This window comes from Eptatretus burgeri, chromosome 11 (assembly GCF_056783735.1).
Source record: "Eptatretus burgeri isolate ZD-2024b chromosome 11, Ebu_testis_v1, whole genome shotgun sequence".
In the NCBI taxonomy this organism is placed as follows: Eukaryota; Metazoa; Chordata; class Myxini; order Myxiniformes; family Myxinidae; genus Eptatretus; species Eptatretus burgeri.
This window is the reverse complement of record NC_140971.1, coordinates 73,821,960-73,844,701: the sequence shown is the minus strand read 5'-3', so window position 1 is coordinate 73,844,701 and position 22,742 is coordinate 73,821,960. Positions and strand designations below refer to the sequence as shown.

Genomic DNA, 22,742 nt, shown 5'->3' with positions numbered 1-22,742 from the left:
CCTGCTCTAAACTACAGGCGGCACTGCATCAACAGCACTGTCATGCTGCCAGCGTTGATGCAACCAACAGCCACAGGCTGCACATGAAATGAATGGTTGCTTTTGTTCCGTTACTCATGGTCTTTGTCATTTTTGAAGGCTTTAGTCGATACATATTTACCACTGAGGTTTTGTTCTTGTTTTTGTAAAATAACTCTAAGACCAAAAAAAAATTATACACATACTTCAATGAAGGTAAGCAAGTCTTCTCCCAGCCACAAGTTTGATCTTGTCGATGAAGTAATCTAATCAAGTCCAAAACCACGAATATACCATGTACCTCCAAGCAAATTCATAACGAGACAATGGATTACATGCGGTCATGAGTAAAATAGAGGATTTTAATTTATTTTTAGAAGCAGTATGATTAAAAATAACTTCTTTCAAATTCCAGAACACATTCCATAAAATGAAAAAAAAAACCCGACGTGGCTTTGCAAGGCTTGGGATCAATGGCTGTGACAACAGGCTCCTGGTCACTAATGGGGTAAATATACAAATTGGTCAGAGGAAAAGAGGCCACAGGATGTCACAATCAAAAAAACACTGATTTCATGCAAAAAAAAAAAAACATTCACAAAAGATCAAACCAGAATGAAATAATCATTAAATGCAGAAACAGTGACTAAAGCGTTCCTGAAATATTTGAATCACCTGTGATGGCAAATCAAAATTGTCATTTAAGGAACGACACAAGCTGGGCTCGGTAGACGAAGAACTAATTTATGTTACAAACAACATTTCCAGAACAAACCAAGTTTACAGAATTATTTTTCCAGAGCAAAATGAATACTACAAAGGGAATGATCTGGCAAAGCAAATTTTCATTCCACAATCATCGGATCGATTGTTTGTTTCCTTTGAAAGGTGGAAAAACAGTCACCCTGGATGGAGGACCGGAGGATAAATCTCAATCTACCAAAAGAGCCAGTGATGTAAATGACTCAAAGGTAATGCCGATCTCATGGCAGATTGATGCCGAGTGTGAAGCATGCCAGATGTTTAAGGTTCAGGAGAGGCCAGAAGACAAAATACAGTGTCTTGTTTTAAAACGAGCAACAAGGGGGATTACAAGTAAAAAGCTGCAAACCTTGCTGCAAGAAAAGCCACAAATGGACGCCATTTATAAAGACGATGTGAAAACGGGAACAAAAACAAAAATGGGAGCAGTACGTTGACTGAAAGACTGGTGGCCTCCATTAGCTGTCTGTGATGAGCAGGGCTGTGTGCTGTCCACCGGAGGAAACTGCAATCGTGCGTTTTCCCTCCAGCTGTTTGCCCTCCATACGCTGTGGACTGAATACATCTTCCTCTTCTGCACAGCAGCCCAGCTGCAGGTTTGAACCCATTCCCCATGCGAGCACCTGGCCTGCATTGGAAGATGGGAATGATAAGGGAAGTGGGATCTTAAAAGTCCAGATGCTATCCTCAACAATGATATCAATATATACAAAACAACAAATTTTGAAATAGTTTTGCAATAATTCAGCAGATATATATATATATATATATATATATATATATATATATATATATATATATATATATATATATATATATATATATATATATATATATATATATATATATATATATATATATATATATATATATATATATATATATATATATATATATATATATATATATATATATATATATATATATATATATATATATACATATATATATATATATACATATATATATACATATATATATATATATACATATATATATATATATATATATATATATATATATATATATATATATATATATATATATATACATATATATATATATATACATATATATATATATATACATATATATATATATATATATATATATATATATATATATATATATATATATATATATATATATATATATATATATATATATATATATATATATATATATATATATATATATATATACACATACATACACAGTGGGGAGAACAAGTATTTGATACACTGCCGATTTTGCAGGTTTTACAACTTACAAAGCACGTAGAGGTCTGTAATTTTTATCATAGGTACACTTCAAGTGTGAAAGACAGAATGTAAAACAAAAATCCTGAAAATCACATTGTATGATTTTTAAATAATTAATTTGCATTTTATTGCATGAAATAAGTATTTGATCACCTACCAACCAGTAAGAATTCCGGCTCTCACAGACCTGTTAGTTTTGTCTTTAAGAAGCCCTCCCATTCTCCACTCATTACCTGTATTAACTGCACCTGTTTGAACTCATCTGCATAAAAGACAGCTGTCCACACTCAATCAATCAGACTCCAACCTCTCCACAATGGGCAAGACCAGAGAGCTGTCTGAAGACATCAGGGACAAAATTGTGGACTTGCACAAGGCTGGGATGGGCTACAGGACAATAGGCAAGCAGCTTGGTGAGAAGGCAACAACTGTTGGCGCAATTATTCGAAAATGGAAGAACTTCAAGATAATAGTCAATCTCCCTCGGTCTAGGGCTCCATGCAAGATCTCACCTCGTGGAGCCTCAATGATCATGAGAAAGGTGAGGGATCAGCCCAGAACTACACGGCAGGACCTGGTCAATAACCTGAAGAGAGCTGGGACCACAGTATCAAAGAAAACCAGAAGTAACACACTACGCCGTCATGGATTAAAATCCTGCAGCGCACGCAAGGTCCCTCTGCTCAAGCCAGTGCATGTCCAGGCCCATCTGAAGTTTGCCAATGACCATCTGGATGATCCAGAGGAGGAATGGGAGAAGGTCATGTGGTCTGATGAGACCAAAATAGAGCTTTTTGGTTTAAACTCCACTCGCCGTGTTTGGAGGAAGAAGAAGGATGAGTACAACCCCAAGAACACCATCCCAACCGTGAAGCATGGAGGTGGAAACGTCATTCTTTGGGGATGCTTTTCTGCAAAGGGGACCGGACGACTGCACTGTATTGAGGGGAGGATGGATGGGGCCATGTATCGTGAGATCTTGGCCAACAACCTCCTTCCCTCAACAAAAGCATTGAAGATGGGGCGTGGCTGGGTCTTCCAGCATGACAACGACCCGAAACACACAGCCAGGGCAACTAAGGAGTGGCTCTGTAAGAAACATCTCAAGGTCCTGGAGTGGCCTAGCCAGTCTCCAGACCTGAACCCAATAGAAAATCTTTGGAGGGAGCTGAAAGTTTGTGTTGCCCAGCGACAGCCCCGAAACCTGAAGGATCTGGAGAAGATCTGTATGGAGGAGTGGGTCAAAATCCCTGCTGCAGTCTGTGCAAACCTGGTTAAGAACTACAGGAAACGTCTGATCTCTGTAATTGCAAACAAAGGTCTCTGTACCAAATATTAAGTTCTGTTTTTGTGATGTATCAAATACTTATTTCATGCAATAAAATGCAAATTAATTATTTAAAAATCATACAATGTGATTTTCAGGATTTTTGTTTTTGATTCCGTCTTTCACAGTTGAAGTGTACCTATGATAAAAATTACAGACCTCTACGTGCTTTGTAAGTGGGAAAACCTGCAAAATCGGCAGTGTATCAAATACTTGTTCTCCCCACTGTATATATATATTTCAGCACGCCCCTTTTATTGTTCCACCATCAGATTTTTGTTACTGCATGAAATGAAACAAGCTTTTGACATATATAGTAATGATATTATTGTCTTCCTTAAGAGGCCCCTCAAAATTCGTTTTCATGATTATGGTAGTTAAACAGTTCAAAAACTCCATTTGCAAAATGGGAGGAATTATTGCACAAAAAAGAAATAAAAATGCTTCCCATTTTTTAGAGGACCACTAAGATGAGTTCGGCTCATAGAATCACGCTCCATTTTGGGAGAGAACAGTTGAGTTCATACCTGACGAATTTGCACTTTCCATGTGCCGTAGTTTCTTCACAAAACCATGACTTTCTGACGAAGTACAAAGTATTTCTTTGCTTTTTTTATACATGGTTGCCGTTTTGAAATTTTCATCGACCGATACCCGCTGCCCAGCCGGACCAACTATCGCCCGGTCAGTTACGGTTAAACCCAAAATCATGATCATCGTTTTAGTGTGGAGGTGAGTACTGACTGTGTACTTGGGTCTTTTCCGGGTGGGTGCGGGATTGAGCACGTGCACATAAAAATCTGGCAACCCAACTTGAATTGAACAACAATGGCCGCTTGATACTTCAAATTTGAACCGACAGAAATAGCCTTCGAGCCTTCAGTACTTCAATGAGCCTTGAGTCTACCGCTCCGTAAAAGTACTTCTTCAACCGTCTCACAAGTAAGAGTTTGATCGTGATGGCAGATGCCAATAATAACAAGGAATATGAAGACTCCTCAAGTCAATCCTCTGATGAAAATTCTGTTGCAAGCATCCCCCCCCCCCCCCCCCAAGTCCAAGCCCAAGCCTTGATCCCAACAGTGATATTGAACATCCTCATAAATCAATGGATAAAATTGATATAATATATTGTTTAAAATACGTTCATGCTGTCTGTCTTTTACCATATGTTGCCAGTGACGCCCGTCGAAGACGGGCACCTTTACTAGTGTGTGTGTGTGTGTGTGTGTGTGTGTGTGTGTGTGTGTGTGTGTGTGTGTGTGTGTGTGTGTGTGTGTGTGTGTGTGTGTGTGTGTGTGTGTGTGTGTGTGTGTGTGTGTGTATATATATATATATCTATCCTTCTTTCGGCTGCTCCCGTTCGGGGTCGCCACAGCGGACCATCCGTTATGATCTGCATAATGATTTGGCACAAGTTTTACCCCGGATGCCCTTCCTGACGCAACCCTGGTCACCTCTTACGACACAGGGATATGGTACACCTATTCTAACCGGGGCATACACTGGGCCCAGTACACTGGTACTCACTTCGCCGACCTCGGAAGATGACAGGCTGAGTCAACCTCCTGGTGTGTATTAATTCAAGCGGCCAACGGGGCTTGAACTCAGGACCTTTTGGATCCCAAGCCGCTGCCCGAACCACTACACCTAAACCAGGCTATATATATATATATATATATATATATATATATATATATATATATATATATAGTCGAAAAAAAAAAATTGGATGACAGGATCCAGTCGAAAAAAAAAAATTATTTTTCAAAAATTTTTTTTTTTGAGATTTGTTCTCCCCTTATTATCAGTATTTAAAATGGAGATTTCAATGCAACTTGGTTGGTAGGTTCATACCATGACCGAGTTGTGTGCAAATGAGAACCGTTGCTATGGACACCACCATTGCCTAGCAACGGGACTTTGAAATTTTTGAAAAATCATAAAAAAATTATTTTTTCGAAAATCAAAAATCGGGCCACGAGCGACTGTGGGCAGTACATTCAGCCATATTATCAAAAATTTCCAGCTGGATCCTATGAAAACTGTCGGAGAAGATAGACTTTGAATGAACCCTGGTCGAAAACAATAAAAAAACGAAGTTCGTTATATCTCAGAGACAATGAGTCAGATATACATGAAACTGGTATGGTGGGTTCATGGTATGTCCTAGTTATGTGTGAGAGAACCGTTGCTATGGACCTCCCCGTTGCCTAGCAACGGCCGACTACCCATGTCCGCCTACCAGCGTGTGTGTGTGTGTGTGTGTGTGTGTGTGTGTGTGTGTGTGTGTGTGTGTGTGTGTGTGTTAGGGTGGTCCAAAATCATAAGGGAAAAATTCAAAATTTGAATATTCTTGGGGCATGTTGATTATTTTGTTCTACCTGACTAGAAAATACTCCTGGCCAAATTTGCCACAGTTCCAAAAATATTTAGGGGTCCATCAAGAGGAAGGAAGTTATTACATCCGGTGGGAGAGAAGAAGACGTCAGTGGGAGAGAGAGGGAGACGTCAGTTGAGCTTTCGGTTCGCTGTCGGTCGGTGTTAAAAGTACTCTTTTATTTTTCTTTTTTTATCTCTAATTTTTTTCTTCTTCTTTTTGATTCCCAGAGTGAGCGAGTATGGCGTGTTCTACACGGAAAAGCACGGAACTGTTCCTCTTGGATCAACCATTGGAGAAATTCACCAACCGCCAGTTGCCCACTGCCCACTGAGAACATTTTATGCTCTTTCCTTTCATTTTTCCTATTAGTATTGTGACATTATAATGAATCCGTTGAGAGACTTTGATGGACCCCTAAACCACCTCCAAATCTGCTAATTTTTTGTTTCTTTGCGTTTTACAACGTCAGGAACGATTTGGCAAACATGCCCGCGAGAAATTCGAACTTTCATTTTTTTGGACCACCCGAGTGTGTGTGTATATACAGTACCAGTCAAAACTTTGGACATACCTACTCATTCAAGGGTTTTTCTTTATTTTTACTATTTTCTACATTGTAGAATAATAGTGAAGACATCAAAACTATTAAATAACACATATGGAATTATGTAGTAACCAAAATGGTGTTAAACAAATCAAAATATATTTTATATTTTAGATTCTTCAAAGTAGCCACTCTTTGCCTTGATGACAGCTTTGCACACTCTTGGCATTCTCTCAACCAGCTTCGGGAGGTCATCCCGACGAATTGATTCAATGTTGGTGAAGATCCGGGGATCCGATATTATTTTTCGTGATTCTTCACCATTGAGTGATCGAGCCAAAAACAATATATAGCACGATATCTAAAAACGCGATGGACGGATTGGACGAAACTTAGTGGGCAGGTTGGGTGTTTGCCAAGGACAAATGTATTTGATTTTAGTGAAGAACCAGACACAATAATTTTTTAATTTCTATTTTTCAAATGATTCTTCACCAATGAGAGACGGGGCCAAAAACGATATAGAGCGCAATATTTCAAAACGTGGACGGATTATGACAAAACTTGTTGGATGAGTTTGGTCGGTGACAAGAACAAGCGAATAGATTTTGGTTCAGGTCAGGATGCAGATCCGGCCTATCAGTGGGATACAAAATGTAAACGGTTTAGCCTGGCCTGGAGGTATGTGCTCTGCTGAGTGCCGCTTTAATTTTTTTGTCATCGATTCTTATTTAGACAGTATTTTTTTAAATCAAAATACAACGCAGCATATGACAGATGCTTTCTAAACAAGAAAATATCATGGGTAAGGATGGAGAATAACCCAAGATGGTTGGTGCACTGCCAATTTGAAGTCACGGAGGAAAGGGTGGGATTGAACAGACTGAACAAAGAGGTTTCCTCAGTGGGAGAAGAGAAACAAATGAGTCGAGATTGACAATAAGCATTGATTTTCAAGTTTCACAATGAGCGGTTTCCAACCTTTTCTTCTTTCTATCCTTGCCAGTCGAAGTTTATATTTATTTGCTTTATTTTTTACCAATTTTGGCACCGTTTCATTCTGGGTGTCCTTCAGCCATAAGAGCTTTTCTTTCTCTTTTTTTTTACACAAGATTTATATTAACTATTTTCTGGCCGACTAATGAATCCTTAAAGCTGAAAAAGTGTTGCCCAATACTTCCATCAAAGTAAAATTGTATAAATCTATGTAACTAACAATGCAAGCTGACTGTTCTGCAAAGTGAACCACAGTGATGCCATGTGTCGAGAGAGCTCACTTTCTATTCTTCCATTAGCTCGCAACTTTATGGTTAGAAACACTTGAAATTGCTAAAACTAGAGCACACGTACACAAATTATCTGTACAAGTGGAAGACTTCCTTCCCAGGAAAAGTTTGTTTGGTTCCAAATTATTTCAACTCTTAAGCACAAGGTGCAGCACAAATCCTGCATGATCCACACTTACCTTCCTGTGTGATGGCATAGCTGACACTTGATCCACATGCCACGGCCACAGCTTTTCCAACATCTGGCACGAGTTGAGGCTTCCCCTCGTCTTTGGCATCTGTCCCAAGCCCAAGGCGACCGTAATGCGCTCTGCCAAGGCTGTACACAAAGCCTGCATGTGCACCGTTATGGGGAACAAGTAGTTTATCATGAGTAAGGTGCAAAGATGAAAATTCCAGTCACTGTTTCATGGGGTTCTGATGCACTTGATAAAATGTGAGTTATCCATACATCCAAAGAGATAGAATTTGGGACATCAAATTATGATGAGCTGCCAAAAGGCATTTCTTTCACACTTCCTCATGAACATGCGGTGAGCTACTTAATAACTGGCACTGGTGGTTCGAAAGACTGTTACCTTCAGAGTCCATGCAGAGCGTGTGGTGCTGACCGCCAGAAAAAGACACATAGACCTTGCCAGAATTCTGGAAGGCTGACAGCAGTTGGGGCATAAAGTACATGGTCGAATCCATCTCACCTGCAGGAAATGGCTGTTGTGAATACATTTCACTGACACCTTATGCGTATGAAAGAGCATTTTGCACAAGCTTGTAAAACTGATCTTAACCCTTCCCAAAAAGTAGACCACAATTGCATCACATGACATCCAACATCCTGGTCTTAAAAGTCTTTCTGAATTTGAAGAAGAACTGCAAATGGTTTCTTCATGCAGCAATTCAAATGGAACCTTTTATTACTCTACCAAAGCAGAAACCTTTTAAAAGGACACAGAAGGAGCACACAAAAATATACATAGTAATACTTCTCAAAGAATAGAAAACTAGAATGAGCAATCAAAGACTGCACACCCTCACCCAGACTTGTTTCACGTGGTTTTATGGTACATACTTTATAGACGTACATACTGTATAGATGTACTCACATTCTAATTGTACATACTTTATACATGTACTCGCATTCTAATTGTACATACTTTATAGACGTACATACTGTATAGATGAACTCACATTCTAATTATACATACTTTATACATGTACTCACATTCTAATTGTACATACTTTATAGATGTACTCACATTCTAATTGTACATACTTTATAGACGTACACACATACTAATTGTACGTACTTTATAGATGTACTTACATTACAATTGTACATACTTTATACATGTACTCACATTCTAATTGTAGATACTTTATAGACGTACTCACATTCTAATTGTACATACTTCATACATGTACTCATATTCTAATTGTACATACTTTATACATGTACTCCCATTCTAATTGTACATACTTTATACATATACTCACATTCTAATTGTACATACTTTATACATATACTCACATTCTAATTGTACATACTTTATACATATACTCCCATTCTAATTGTACATACTTTATACATGTACTCCCATTCTAATTGTACATACTTTATACATATACTCACATTCTAATTGTACATACTTTATACATATACTCACATTCTAATTGTACATACTTTATACATATACTCACATTCTAATTGTACATACTTTATACATATACTCACATTCTAATTGTACATACTTTTTCCATATACTCACATTCTAATTGTACATACTTTATACATGGACTCACATTCTAATTGTACATACTTTTTCCATATACTCACATTCTAATTGTACATACTTTATACATGGACTCACATTCTAATTGTACATACTTTATACATGTACTCACATTCTAATTGGAGATACTTTATACATGTACTCACATGCTAATTGTATATACTTTATAGATGTACTCACATTCTAATTGTACATACTTTATACATGTACTCACATTCTAATTGTAGATACTTTATAGACGTACTCACATTCTAATTGTACATACTTTATACATGTACTCACATGCTAATTGTACATACTTTATACATGTACTCACATTCTAATTGTACATACTTTATACATGTACTCACATTCTAATTGTAGATACTTTATAGACGTACTCACATTCTAATTGTACATACTTTATACATGTACTCACATGCTAATTGTACATACTTTATACATGTACTCACATTCTAATTGGAGATACTTTATACATGTACTCACATTCTAATTGTACATACTTTATACATGTATTCACATGCTAATTGTACATACTTTATACATGTACTCACATTCTAATTGTCGATACTTTATAGATGTACTCATATTCTAATTGTACATACTTTATACATGTACTCACATTCTAATTGTACATACTTTATACATGTATTCACATGCTAATTGTACATACTTTATACATGTACTCACATTCTAATTGTCGATACTTTATAGATGTACTCACATGCTAATTGTACATACTTTATGGACGTACTCACATTACAATTGTACATACTTTAGAGACATACTCACATACTAATTGTACATACTTTATAGACATACTCACATTCTAATTGTACATACTTTATAGACGTACTCACATACTAATTGTACGTACTTTATAGATGTACTCACATTACAACTGTACATACTTTATAGATGTACTCACATTCTAATTGTACATACTTTATAGATGTACTCACATTCTAATTGTACATACTTTATAGATGTACTCACATACTAATTGTACATACTTTATACATGTACTCACATTCTAATTGTACATACTTTATAGATGTACTCACATACTAATTGCACATACTTTATAGACGCACTCACATACTAATTGTACGTACTTTATAGATGTACTCACATTACAATTGTACATACTTTATACATGTACTCACATTCTAATTGTACATACTTTATACATGAACTCTGCTAACATCACTGCCCTGCATAAAAAAGGTGCAAAAACAGATCCCTGTAACTACAGACCAATCAGCCTTCTCCCAATCATCAGCAAGGTTATGGAATCCATCATTGCTTCAGACATGAAATCCTTCCTCTTCTCCAATGGCTTGATTTCCAATCATCAATTTGGTTTCAGACCAGGTCACTCTACCCTGGATATGCTGCTACTGCTCTCCCATCAATGGATGGAGGTCCTCAATGCCAGACAGGAAATCCGAGCCGTATCCCTGGACATATCACGTGCTTTTGACACAGTCTGGCACCCTGCCCTACTCACCAAACTCTCTTCCCATGGTATTCAAGGCCATCTCCACTCATGGCTCGCAGACTTCCTCTCCTGTCACAGTCAACGTGTGGCCCTAAATGGAGTTCTTTCATCCCCTCTTCCTGTGCAGGCTGGAGTTCCTCAAGGTAGCGTTCTGGGCCCTGTTCTTTTTCTGGTTTTCATCAATGATCTCTCGGACTCTCTGGAAAATCCTCTATTTCTCTTTGCCGATGACTCCACCCTCTGCCGTACCATCTGTCATCCCTCAGACCGGCAAGCAGCAGCTTCTTCGCTCACTGCAGATCTGGATAAAATCACAAACTGGTCCAACACGTGGAACATGTCTTTCAATCCACACAAATCTCACACTCTCACTATGTCTCTTCGAAAGGACCGTTTACAAAACCCCCCATCCACTTTCTCAACAATCCTCTGGAAGAAGTCTTTTCTTTCAAGCTTCTGGGTCTCACTATCTGCCATGACCTTTCCTGGGAAAGTCACATTTCCAACCTCGCCTCAAAAGCCAGTCGCCGACTGGGAATCCTCCGTCGTGCAAAGTCCTTCCTCGGCCCTCTTGAGCTCCTGACCACTTACAAAGCTTTTGTCCGTAGCCTGATGGAGTACTGCTCTCCCCTCTGGGCTGGTGCTCCTGCCTCCCACCTTTCTCGACTTCACGCTGTCGAAACCAGGGCTTTTAAGATCATTGGCATCTCCCGCAATGAAGCTGAGTCTTTGGGCCTCTCACTCAATCACCGCAGGTTGGTCGGTGGTCTTTCTGTCTTCTACCGACTCCTCTCCAGCCTTGCCCTGCCTGCTCTCTCTGCGATTTGTCCCAACCACATTTCCACAGGGCGCTCAAGGTCCGCCAACAACCCCCTTCTGGTAAAACTACCAAAATCACGAATCACTGCTCATCTTCACTCTTTCATTCCTCTTTTTTCCCGCCTTTGGAATAAACTTCCTCACTCTATTCTTTCCCATTCTTCCCTCCAGGCTTTCAAAACAGCTGTTCACCACCACCTCTTATCTTCCCCCATCCAAATCCTCGATCTTTTCTACCCCCGATAATCCACCCAAGCCCACTTCCTTCAATTCTCCTGCTTTCCTTCCTGAAAGTCCCTGTAATGTCCATCTTCTCCTCGCCATGTTCCCCGTCCCATCCCCATCCCTCTCCCTTCCACAGTTCACCTGTGTCTGTTCCCCAATGTTTTGTCCCTTCCACTCCCACCCCTCTTGTCTCATGCCTCCTTGCTGTGAGTTGTGTGTTAGCTCTCATACGAGCCTCGACCAAGGTATACAAAAAAAAAAAAAAAAAAAAAAAAAAAAAAAAAAAAAAAAAGAAAATCGCATTCTAATTGTACATACTTTATACATGAACTCACATTCTAGCTTGTGCGTGTCAAGGCTAGACAGGAAACATTTATCGTGCCTGGTTGCAGTAACATTTTGCTTTTGAAACTCACAAAGATAAATGACTCACATATCTGACTCATATGCCAACACACATTTATACAGCATACACTTGAAAAATACTGCAATTACTTCATTTTATGTGACAGGAAAATATCCGAGTTATTTTCCAAACTGACAGCCAAACCCGGCTTTACTCGGACCCGGGTCGGAAGCGCAACTCGCAGAGTTCGAGTTCAGGAACTCGGCCTGGGTTACAGCACCACATCAAAGATTGGTAAGGGGGAAATGAACAACTCAGATTTCAGAAACCTCAAGATGATCAACCCACCCAGTTGATAGAAGTTAGACAATCCAAATCCGAACACATCATTGGAGCGGGTGATGATGAAGGTTCCGTACGCTGCGCAAAACACATCCTTCAGGAATGTGGTACAATGAAGCCGAACAGGTAGAGGTTGCAGAAAAAATTCTGGGGTTAAAAAGGTGGCAAAAACGTTCATTGAAGGTCACACATATCAATCAAGATCACAACAAACAAATGCAAGTCAATTTCTGCAAGCACTCATGAAAAATGTTTTTTTTTTAAGGTCATATGTCAGTGCCTCATTTCTATATTCAACCTTTAAAGTGTTGACTTTATCATACGACTGTATATATGTAATTCAAGAAGTGTCTTGTCTGTTTGTTTGTGAGGTTGTTGGTGAGTTTGTTTGACTTTGATGCATTCCTGAACCACTGGAAAAACAAAAGATGAGTTTTAAAAAGTGAGTTGAAAACTGGTTGTCGTACTCGGGCGGTACGAGTAATAATAATTATTAAGAAATATTAATATTAACTCGGGCGGTACAAGTAAAAAAATATAAATATATAAATCGCTCTAGAGGTTCATGGTGGGAGAACTGATTGCAATAGGGCTTGTGTGTATGGCTCGACTGAGTTATTCCTTCAACGGAATAAACAGTGGTAATCCTTGCTCATCAGAGAAAACAACAGAAATAATTGTTAAAATGTCCCAAAAATTTGAACCTTCCACCCCTTCCCATCCCCCTCCAAGGATTTCATGAAAAACGAGAACGGCACCTGGTAGGAGTAGGGGAGCACAACCATCCATCACAATGGCGGAAACGGTGAGGTTCAAATTTTGGAAGAAACGGGTAGGTTCAACCAGCTATTATTACATCACAATGGAGGAAACAGGGGGGTTTAATCAGCTATTACAACCGTCCATGCAGATAACAAGGAAAACAATATTCACAATAATGTGAAGACAATAAAAAGCAAAAATGCTAGCATAAACCAGTTGTGGTATCCGCTGATGGTGTTACACTTATTTACAGGTATCAAAATGTGTGAATGATATTGTAATAAGCCAATACATTGACATTTCACTTGCAGTAAAATCCCGACATTCGCAGGGGATATGTTCCGAAAACATCCGCGAATGCTGGGACATTGTTTCAATGGGAAAAAGGGGGTTAGGTCATGAGGGGGCTGCAGTGAGCAATATTTGAAGTCCTTCAAACTCTCTCACCATGAGCTATATTGAAGATAAGCTATTGACAGTGTTTCATAAAATGAAACATAAACATATAAAATGAAGTGTTTCATAGTTGTCTGGTCATGTGAAAAGCAAGTTTTATACAAAATACAGGACAGGGAGTCTCCAGGTTACAAAGGGATCGGAGCAATAGTTTAGCAATAAGTAAGTAAAGATCGGAGCAATACAGTAAGTAAATGGATCGTCTGTTGACTCAGTGTTATAAATGGTGGTATCAGCACACGACTGGGGACGACTCACCTGGTGATGTAACAAGCTCAGCGGGAGGCCAACCATTACCAATTGTTACCCATGTTCGGGTAACACATTACCTTGTTACGGCCAGGAAGGAGGTACAGCAGGTTTTAACTTTTAACCTCAGCAGTGTACGAGCGATCGCGCTCTCTTTTGTCCTCGTGGCTGTTTCAAAAGCAATTGTTTATTTTATACGACTCAGGTATGCTTTAGGAGGGTTATGTTGGTTTCTCTTTGTGAGTTTCAAAGCAAAATAAATTGGATAACACCCGATTTCCGAGCCATATCAACATGTTCACCAAATTACCGAGCCAAATTTTTTGTACCCGTCACACGACGATTGCCAGCTGTTTATAAATAATAATGTTTAAGCACACCTGCTTTAAACATCAATAATGCAACGTTGTTATTTAATTTGTTTATTGAAACTCACCCTAAGCAAGGGTGAAAGCTACTCAAGGTTTTTCTTTTTCTTTCAAGGTTTCTGGATTGCATACAGCATTCTCATCAGTAATTGGCGCTCACACCGACTCCAACTTGCCGATGCCGGTTACTGAAAAATTGTCGCTATCGGTCTGTGCTGATTACCGATACCGATATCGGCCCAACACTAACAGGAAGAACTGGCTATTGTCGGGGGTCATTGGGTGGGTCGCGATGGTTTATACCCGCAAAATCCACAAGTAGATGGAGCACGAGAGCCGCATAAGTAGGGACAGTACACATAAAAAACCCCCGCAAGAGTAGCTGGGCTACACAAATTGCGAATGCGCGGATGTCAGGGTTTTTACGATACTATAAAACCAGTCCACTTCCCATACCGATGTGTCTTGCGAAATTGAGGAAGTAAATGACCTGATATTATCTACTTCCTGTGCTGAGACACTTAAACAGTTCACTCCGGCAGCCTCGAGGCGCAAGTAAGGAAAAGGGGAGAGTGAAAGAAAATAACTCACCGAGGCCTCTGCGACCACCACGCGTTGTAAAGCAAGAAGGCACCCGGCCGAGCTGGCCCTGTTCCCCACAGCCCAACGTGAAGAGGTCTCCATCCACGGATAACAAGCACAGGTGGTTATTTCCTGCGCAGAGACAACATGCGGAACCAGAAATGCTTTACTTTTAGGAACAGTCATCAAAATATGACAGCACAATAAAACCTACGCAAAAGCAATGACATGATAAAAGGTTTCCTGAGCAACTTTTGGCCAAGCAATTTTCGTATTAAAAAAATGAAGGTGTGTCCAAGCACTACATACAACTATTCAATGAACGACATACATAAACATATTAAAAAAACAACTGTTATCTACAGAACAAGTATGAAAGCCCATCAAAAATGGAGGGTTGGAATAATATTATTTGAAATATTCAGAGAATGGAAGATATGATGTTTCGAAGCAAGAAGCATTATTTTAAAACACGACATGTACAAACGTGACCATATTTTCTTTATCTTCTGGGACATTTCATTTTGATGGTACAGCCTCGTGAGTGTGGCAAGGTCTGAAGCCCCGGCCTAGTGTCAAGTGTGCTTTCATCTCCTATATTAATTAGACATCCAACATATGTAAATGAACACTCATTTTACTCTATACGCATTGTACATCATGTGCGCAGCAAATTTCACCTTCCTGCCCCTTGTATTTATTGTTTTTTTTTAAGTTTCTGTACACCACCGTTGATGCGCAGTTGCAAGTCACTGTCTACATTTCCAATAGAAGAGACATAATTTCACTGACGAAAAATAGACCGTCGTGAACTCACAGTCGTGCTAAAAGATTGGCCTCTAAAACCCTACTTATATCGACCTAATGAAGGGGGACAGCCGACTACACAAACACACAAATACAAATTGTGTTTTTTTCAGGAAAATTACAGATGCAATAATTGACAACATCTATATAAATATTTTCAAGTGTTTGTTTGGTTGTGTGTTTGCACGGTTGGTCTTTCACACCTGAACCGTAGTACCAAGAGGCCCCAAATTTTTGGTGTTGGCAGTTCAGCATCTGGGAAGGTTTTAAGGGAAGGTTCAGCATCTACCACACATTGGCCTTGACGTCTGCTTTGAGGCCACCAAAGGCCGCTATAAAGTGTATATTGGGATGTGGGGTCAGGCAGAGCGGCTGCAGGCAAAAGGTAACCACCATGAGGCCAACAACTCCATAGCTTTTCAATCAATGTCCAGCACATCCCAAAACCACCATCAGGAAAAGCTCACCCAGCTGGGCAATGCCGGGTAGCCCCTGCTCATATTACATAGGCGATGTTAATGGAATATTGTTTTTAACTCACCAACTCTGTTCTCCCCCCTACTATCGTAATGAATTGTTAATCCTCATTATTTTGTTTTCATCGTGATAATATTGATCTCACCTCTTCAAAGGGCATATTTTATATATTAATCTCAGTGTCTGAAAATAACAAGGAAGCAACAATGCATGTGTACAAGAAGAAAATAACCAAACTTTAGGATACGTTTCAAGCTCCAAAACCATTTATCTTTATAAAAAATATACTTTTGTCTTGTTCCAACGGTACCATGACATATTTATTGCAATAAGCATAAAAGAGGTGAGAAAGCATTCCCCTGAACAACGACTTTATCTTTGGTTTCATTGGAAAAGGGCAGACGGCAATTTTTGGTGTCTTCGACTCTTACCACCACCTACTCTGAACAAAAAGAATGTACGAAATGTGGTGTTGGTTTGTTGTTAAAACTGACTTATGAGTTCCCTTACAAGGACCTTAAATGTAGAAGGAGACCACGAGGCCCATCAAGCCTGCGTTATTGTCACCAACCTATGGTTGTTTGTTGGTGCTCTATCCTTTTTAAATGCTAAGCATCAAGCAAGGAAGTAGAACCCACCATTTTTGAAATCTTTGGCACGATTCAGCCATGATTCAAACCACCAACCTCCCAGACTCGGAGCTAGCTTTCTAACTATAATGCCACTGAGTCTGACTTGTGTTTTTCCTCCTGTCCAATGCTCTGTATGTCAACTATCGGCGGAACCAATGTCTTTTGTAAGTTCTATACATTCTCCCAATGCCTCACTGGCACAGGTCGTGAAAGAGGTCCATCTTATCGTCCGAGGTCAAGGTCGTAGTAAAGTGCTGTTGCCATGAGAGTGGTGTTATGATAAAAGATGGCATACATGGTACCCAAAGTTGACTGAGAAGTGACGTCAGTTCCCCCAAGCTCAGTGGCAGTTTGTCTGAAGTTAAGTCTGGTGTTGTCTACATATGTATGTTTGATTTGTGTCTGCAGCTCTTCTACAAGCTAAAGACACTGGAAACCAAAAAAAACCTTCAAAGATATCAAATATTTTTAGTTACCCGAAATAACATGTGAGATTGAATTTGGCCAAAATACATTCCACTTCAACTCTGGACACTTGGTTTTCATTAAAACAATTGAAAGGTACAAACTTATAACTGTCAGGAAAATTATGCATTATATATGTATATAAAAAAAACTATTGTGTAAAACACATGGCCAGGATAACCTGACATACGCCGCGGCATTGGGCAGTCTGTGTTCTCTCACTCCGGACTTGGACGCTGCAACTTATAGTACTTTTTATTTTTGAAAAATAGGGCAAAACACGCATTATGGTACATGTACAAAATGGCCAACAATAGTTCACGTGACTATTATATTTTACCGTCAGTATTTCAATTTGCACTGGCAATTAGCGGCTGGGTGTATAATCACAGGCCAATGAACGGAAATCTCTACTTGTACCGTGGCTTGGGTTACATCCAAATTGCTTCATGGACAGCTGTTCAATTTACTAATTATCACAAAGCCACATTGATGTTAAAATTAACAAAAATTAATTCCATTAACGAACTTGCAGTTCCACAAACTGTCATGCGGTTGAACTAATTTTCCCACATAATAAGCTGAACTGAACTTGAAGTATGCCAAAATATTTTTGACATTTTATGTTTGGCAATGCCAATCCTCGTAGGGATGAAGCCTCACCTTAAATGTATCTAACCGTCACAGACACTGACAACAATGAACAAAGGTGGTACTGTGTATTGTTTTCCACAAAGACAGTTCAGAGTTAGATCTGTCACATTGTGAATATACGAGTGGTCTCTCAAGATCAAATCATTACCATTCAATTTTTGCTATTCAATACACAATATTCTTTGGAATGATTGTGTAGAGTTGATGCACATCTTTCACCTTATTGGGAAAGCAAATGTAAACGTTCGAAGTATTCAACCTGCGACTGCCCACTGAAGAATATCCAGAACACGCATTGTTTCGCGTTCCTTTTAACCATTGTTCTGCATTTCATTTATTCGCTGTTTAGGTTACGTAATTCCGATCAAGCAATCATCTTGAAAAATTACGATTGTCAGGAATTAGCTGAGAGGCATAACTTTCCATCACATGAGGAGGAAATATTAGCTGGCTCGACCACTGAAAACCCTGACTTTCTAAAAGCTTTCTATATGCTGTGTTTGCTCTCCAAGCTTCAAGACGTCAGCTTCTGAGGGCATAGGAGGCTCCCAGATCCCCAGCCATCAGTGGTTAATCTGTAGCCTCCTCTTTTTTAAAAAAATCACCTCCTAATATTAAGAGATGAAACTGAAACCCTTGCTGTATGCTCCGAGATGCAGTACCCCCTCCTCAGGAACGAGATCCAACTAAAGAAAAATTTAACAACTAATTCACAAAAAAAAAAATTGTTACTCTGATGCAACAACTTTTATAAACATCTGGCCTTTGAAATCATTAAAAACGAAATCCTTCTTCGCATGTTTTAGCATCAAACTGCATTTTTTGTTGCACATTCCATCTATTCTTCTTCTGTTCATTGCCATTTTCCTGTGGGGTTGGCCAGGGGAAGCTTGGCCTAAGTCTTTCAGGAACCGGCTAGGCAGGCCTGACATTCGACTAAGGTTAGGGCAGGGATTTGTAATTTGTTCATGTTGCCGGTGATCGCTCGCCTTGTCTTCGTGAAGGACACCATGGGATATTTCATGTCCACCAACTAATGCCAGCAGACGGGACGCCAGTATAAGTCCATCCGTGGAACGGCACACGATATGGAACTTTCAAAATGATGTGCGAATGCCGACAAGGTCTTTCGTGCATGCGCTGTGTATGCGTTTTCAGCGACTTTCTTCAACTAACTGCAGGACTTTCAGCCTGCCGTTGCTCATGCAAAATCTGTAATCTGTTGGGTGGTCGCTAGAGTACCGTTATTCTCAGGTTTTCCGTCTGTCTGTATGTATGTATGTCATGGACAGCTCTGGAGGCCAGAGGAGTCAACCGATTTTGATGAAACTTGACTGGTAGGTTCATACTAGGATCTAGTTGTTTGCTTTTGAGCACCGTTGCTATGAACGCCACCATTGCCCAGCAACGGGACTTTGAAATTTTTGAAAAATCCTAAAAAAAAAAAAAATCGAAAATCAAAAATCGCCTTCCAGCCTTTTATGCGCACTATAATCAACCTCTTTGTCAAACATTTTCAGCCCGATCCATCAAAAACTGTATGACTAGTATGAAATTATATAGCGACCACCCATGTCACCTACGGGCTCGTATGTATACTCTTTTAAACATAATTTTCAGCATTTAAACCAAAGAGTGGCAATTTCAAGATGGTTAACAATAATTAATTGTTGTTCCTGGATGCAAATCAGACTCACGAGAATATAGGAAACACGAGAAATATCGGTGGATAAGAGACGTCAAATTCCTACCATTTCCCGTTCATACAAGCAGTGTATATAATGCGCGCACGCACGCACGCACGCACGCACACACACACACACACACACACTTCTCCTGTTAACAACAGATGCAAAAATAAACCTAACAACCCTCACAGCCCCCCCCCCCCAACCAATCATGATTAATAGTAAAAATAATAATTTTAAAGTTGATTTTAAACTTACCATGTGTATTCACAAGCCCCAGATATATAAATGACCTGCCCATTGGTATTCATAAGTAACAAAACCAGATATGGAGTCTCCCTCACACTCTTTCATTGTGCAGAGTCACACCCCTTTCTCTCAGGTACTTTTCCAAGTATTTTCAGCTTATTTTAGAAGCATTGTGAGCCATTACAGACGAGAAACCCTGTCGTGCTTACATGATAGAAAAGTTCACATGCCTTGAAGATTGTGATTTATAGCGGTTTCTACACATGCACGCCGAGCATTCTAGAGCGGTTTACGTCATTTAAGTCTCATCTATCTATAATTCCGTGTGTGGTGTGTGTGTGTGTGTGTGTGTGTGTGTGTGTGTGTGTGTGTGTGTGTGTGTGTGTGTGACCGCTGTTTCTCGCCAACCACTGGTCTGGTCTAATTGAAACTTGCCAGCTATATTGCTGGGGCCCTGAGTATGTGCCTTTTCAAGGTTTGATATTAATCGGACAAGTGGTTCCCAAGTTATGGCCATTTATTTACCAACCAATGACATGACATATTGCTGCGTAGGCCTGGCCGATGGGGAAAGGGCGCCTTAGTTACCAATGACAGGACACGTTTCTGCATAGGCCTGGCCGTTGGGGAAGAGATCCTCAGTTACCAATGACAGGACACATTGCTTGGCGTTTTGCACCCACAGTATCCATCTTCTTATCTATAATTCCAGCAATTATTTGTTTGTCTTTTCAATTTGTTTGTCTTTTCAAGGTTTGAAATTAATCGGACAAGTGGTTCCCAAGTTATGGCCAAGTTAGAGCGCGTTCCCCATTACAGGTTACAACGTACGGACTTCCGGATAGTGATGACTTACTGTATTATAATAATTTCTCGATTTCTTATGCACATTTATCGATAAATACAATGCCCCAATCCAGTCGTCGTTTACGAGAGTGAAGGAACGGCCTGTGTGGTTGTTTGAAAGTTTTTTTTTGTTTTGTTTTTGTTTTGCACGTACGGCCACGCACGTATGGCTACGCGAGAGCAAAGGAACGGCCTGTGTGATTGTTGTTTCTGGCACGTGGTTTGAAAGTGTTTTTTTTTTTTTTTTCCATGTACAGCCACGCACTAGTATTGATGAATCACCCTGCCTGTGAAACACTGGGATGACAGTTTATAGCTGGGTTGGGATTCCAACCCAGGCTAGACAGCTTAGAGTCGACTGTGAATACCTCTCGGCCATCCTGCTAGCCCATTCTATTTCTGTTCAAACTACCAAAATGTTAAAAATAAAAACAACAAAACCATAAAAAGATTAATAAACAAAACAACCTTTGTTTTACCCATTATGCAAAAAACAAAAACAAAAAAAGAATTCCTTTTTAATGGATGAGAGCTTCCATTACAATGATGCTGTTACAGCTCGTGTCTGATTTTGAAAGTATCACGACGAGTCTGACCTGATGCAACTTTGATGATGGTTGCTTTGACAGGCAGGTGTACCGGCAAAGGGCATGTCTTCAAGGGCTCCAGCAAGCCAATCACACCGTTATTATCCTTCATCAAGACAAAAACAAGTCTTCATGTTACAGTGAGGCCAAATTTTCAATAAAAACTTTTAAAACCAAACTGAAAAGTGATTACTTGCAAATCTAAGCTTCCTGGAGAAGAATACCTTGAAAAACATGATGTGAAAAGTGTGGCAAGAAGTTGTAAACCAACAAAGTACAGCTTGTTTGAATTTGGGGAACAAAAGGAATGCATCTGAGAAAACCTGTCCTGTACACACGAAAACCTGAAATGACAGGTGAAACAGCTTGCCAGAAACCACTGGGGTTAAAGTCATACCCGAAATGCACCCCAGAAGTAAACCTTCCCAGAAGCCGTGAGTGCGGCAGTGTGACTGTCCCCGGCCGACAGCTGCACTATATTTTCCGAGATCTCCACGAGGCCGGGTCTCGCCTCCTCCTCTTCGTTGGCAGTAAGCCTGCCCAACGCGCCCTCATCGTTGCAACCGAAAGTGTACACCTTTCAGAGAGTGGAACGAAAAATAGCAGGTGAGTATCCGCTGCTTATTTGTTGCGAGTTCAAAACACCTGCTTTCATGACTCACCTTCCCACTGACCCCCAGGCAGGCAGTGTGCATGCCTCCTGCCGTGACCTGCACAGCCAACTCAGGCAAATTGACCAGGCCTGGTCTACGGCGCAGCACCACTGTGGTCCCAAGGCCAAGCTGGCCCACATCTCCTTGACCCAAGGTAAGCACTGTGCCTGGCACATCGCCATGAAACGAGTGTGAAACTGCAAGGAGTTGGAAAGAAACAGTGGCGTGATGGGATCAGGTTTAATGACGTTTAATGTTGCGATCTATATCCTGAATGATTCTTTACCTCGATAAAGCAAGAAGGGAGGATGATTCTAAGTGGTGAGTGAGCAGTGAATTTGTGTTTGTGAGTTCTTCGTTCGTATGCAGCACAAGGCTGGGGGCACGATTTGTTAGGGTTTGTAAGGGTTGGGGTTAGGGTTAGCATCATTGGCTGAGGGTGTGACTGTGCCACTGTTGCAATGCCCTCTGCTGGTTAGCGCAGGAATTTGTAATTTCATCAGGGTGCCGGCGATAGCTCGCCTACTCTTCAGGAAGGACACCGTGGGATCTTTAATGCCCACCCACTAATGCCAGCAGACGTGAAGCCAGTTTAATGTCCATCCGAAAGGTGGCACACACATTGATGAAACAGCGGGATGACAGTTTATAGCTGGGTCAGG

At 40.1% G+C, this 22,742-nt stretch overlaps 1 protein-coding gene across 6 annotated transcripts in view; it reads right to left on the bottom strand.

Moving 5' to 3' along the window:
* Positions 1 to 362: 362 nt before the first annotated feature.
* The window catches only part of RCC1 (regulator of chromosome condensation 1), a 35,279-nt gene continuing 12,899 nt past the window's right edge, over positions 363 to 22,742 (bottom strand). For all 6 annotated transcript variants that reach the window (XM_085847002.1, XM_085847003.1, XM_085847000.1 and 3 more), the window contains 8 exons: positions 22,090 to 22,277; positions 21,825 to 22,004; positions 21,437 to 21,533; positions 15,032 to 15,154; positions 12,612 to 12,752; positions 8,161 to 8,280; positions 7,762 to 7,914; positions 363 to 1,408 (listed from right to left, as the gene is read on the bottom strand). In XM_085847002.1, the coding sequence (XP_085703128.1) occupies positions 1,239 to 1,408; positions 7,762 to 7,914; positions 8,161 to 8,280; positions 12,612 to 12,752; positions 15,032 to 15,154; positions 21,437 to 21,533; positions 21,825 to 22,004; positions 22,090 to 22,277 (1,172 nt within the window). In that variant the 3' untranslated portion in view covers positions 363 to 1,238. The remainder of the gene's footprint in view (positions 1,409 to 7,761; positions 7,915 to 8,160; positions 8,281 to 12,611; positions 12,753 to 15,031; positions 15,155 to 21,436; positions 21,534 to 21,824; positions 22,005 to 22,089; positions 22,278 to 22,742) is intronic.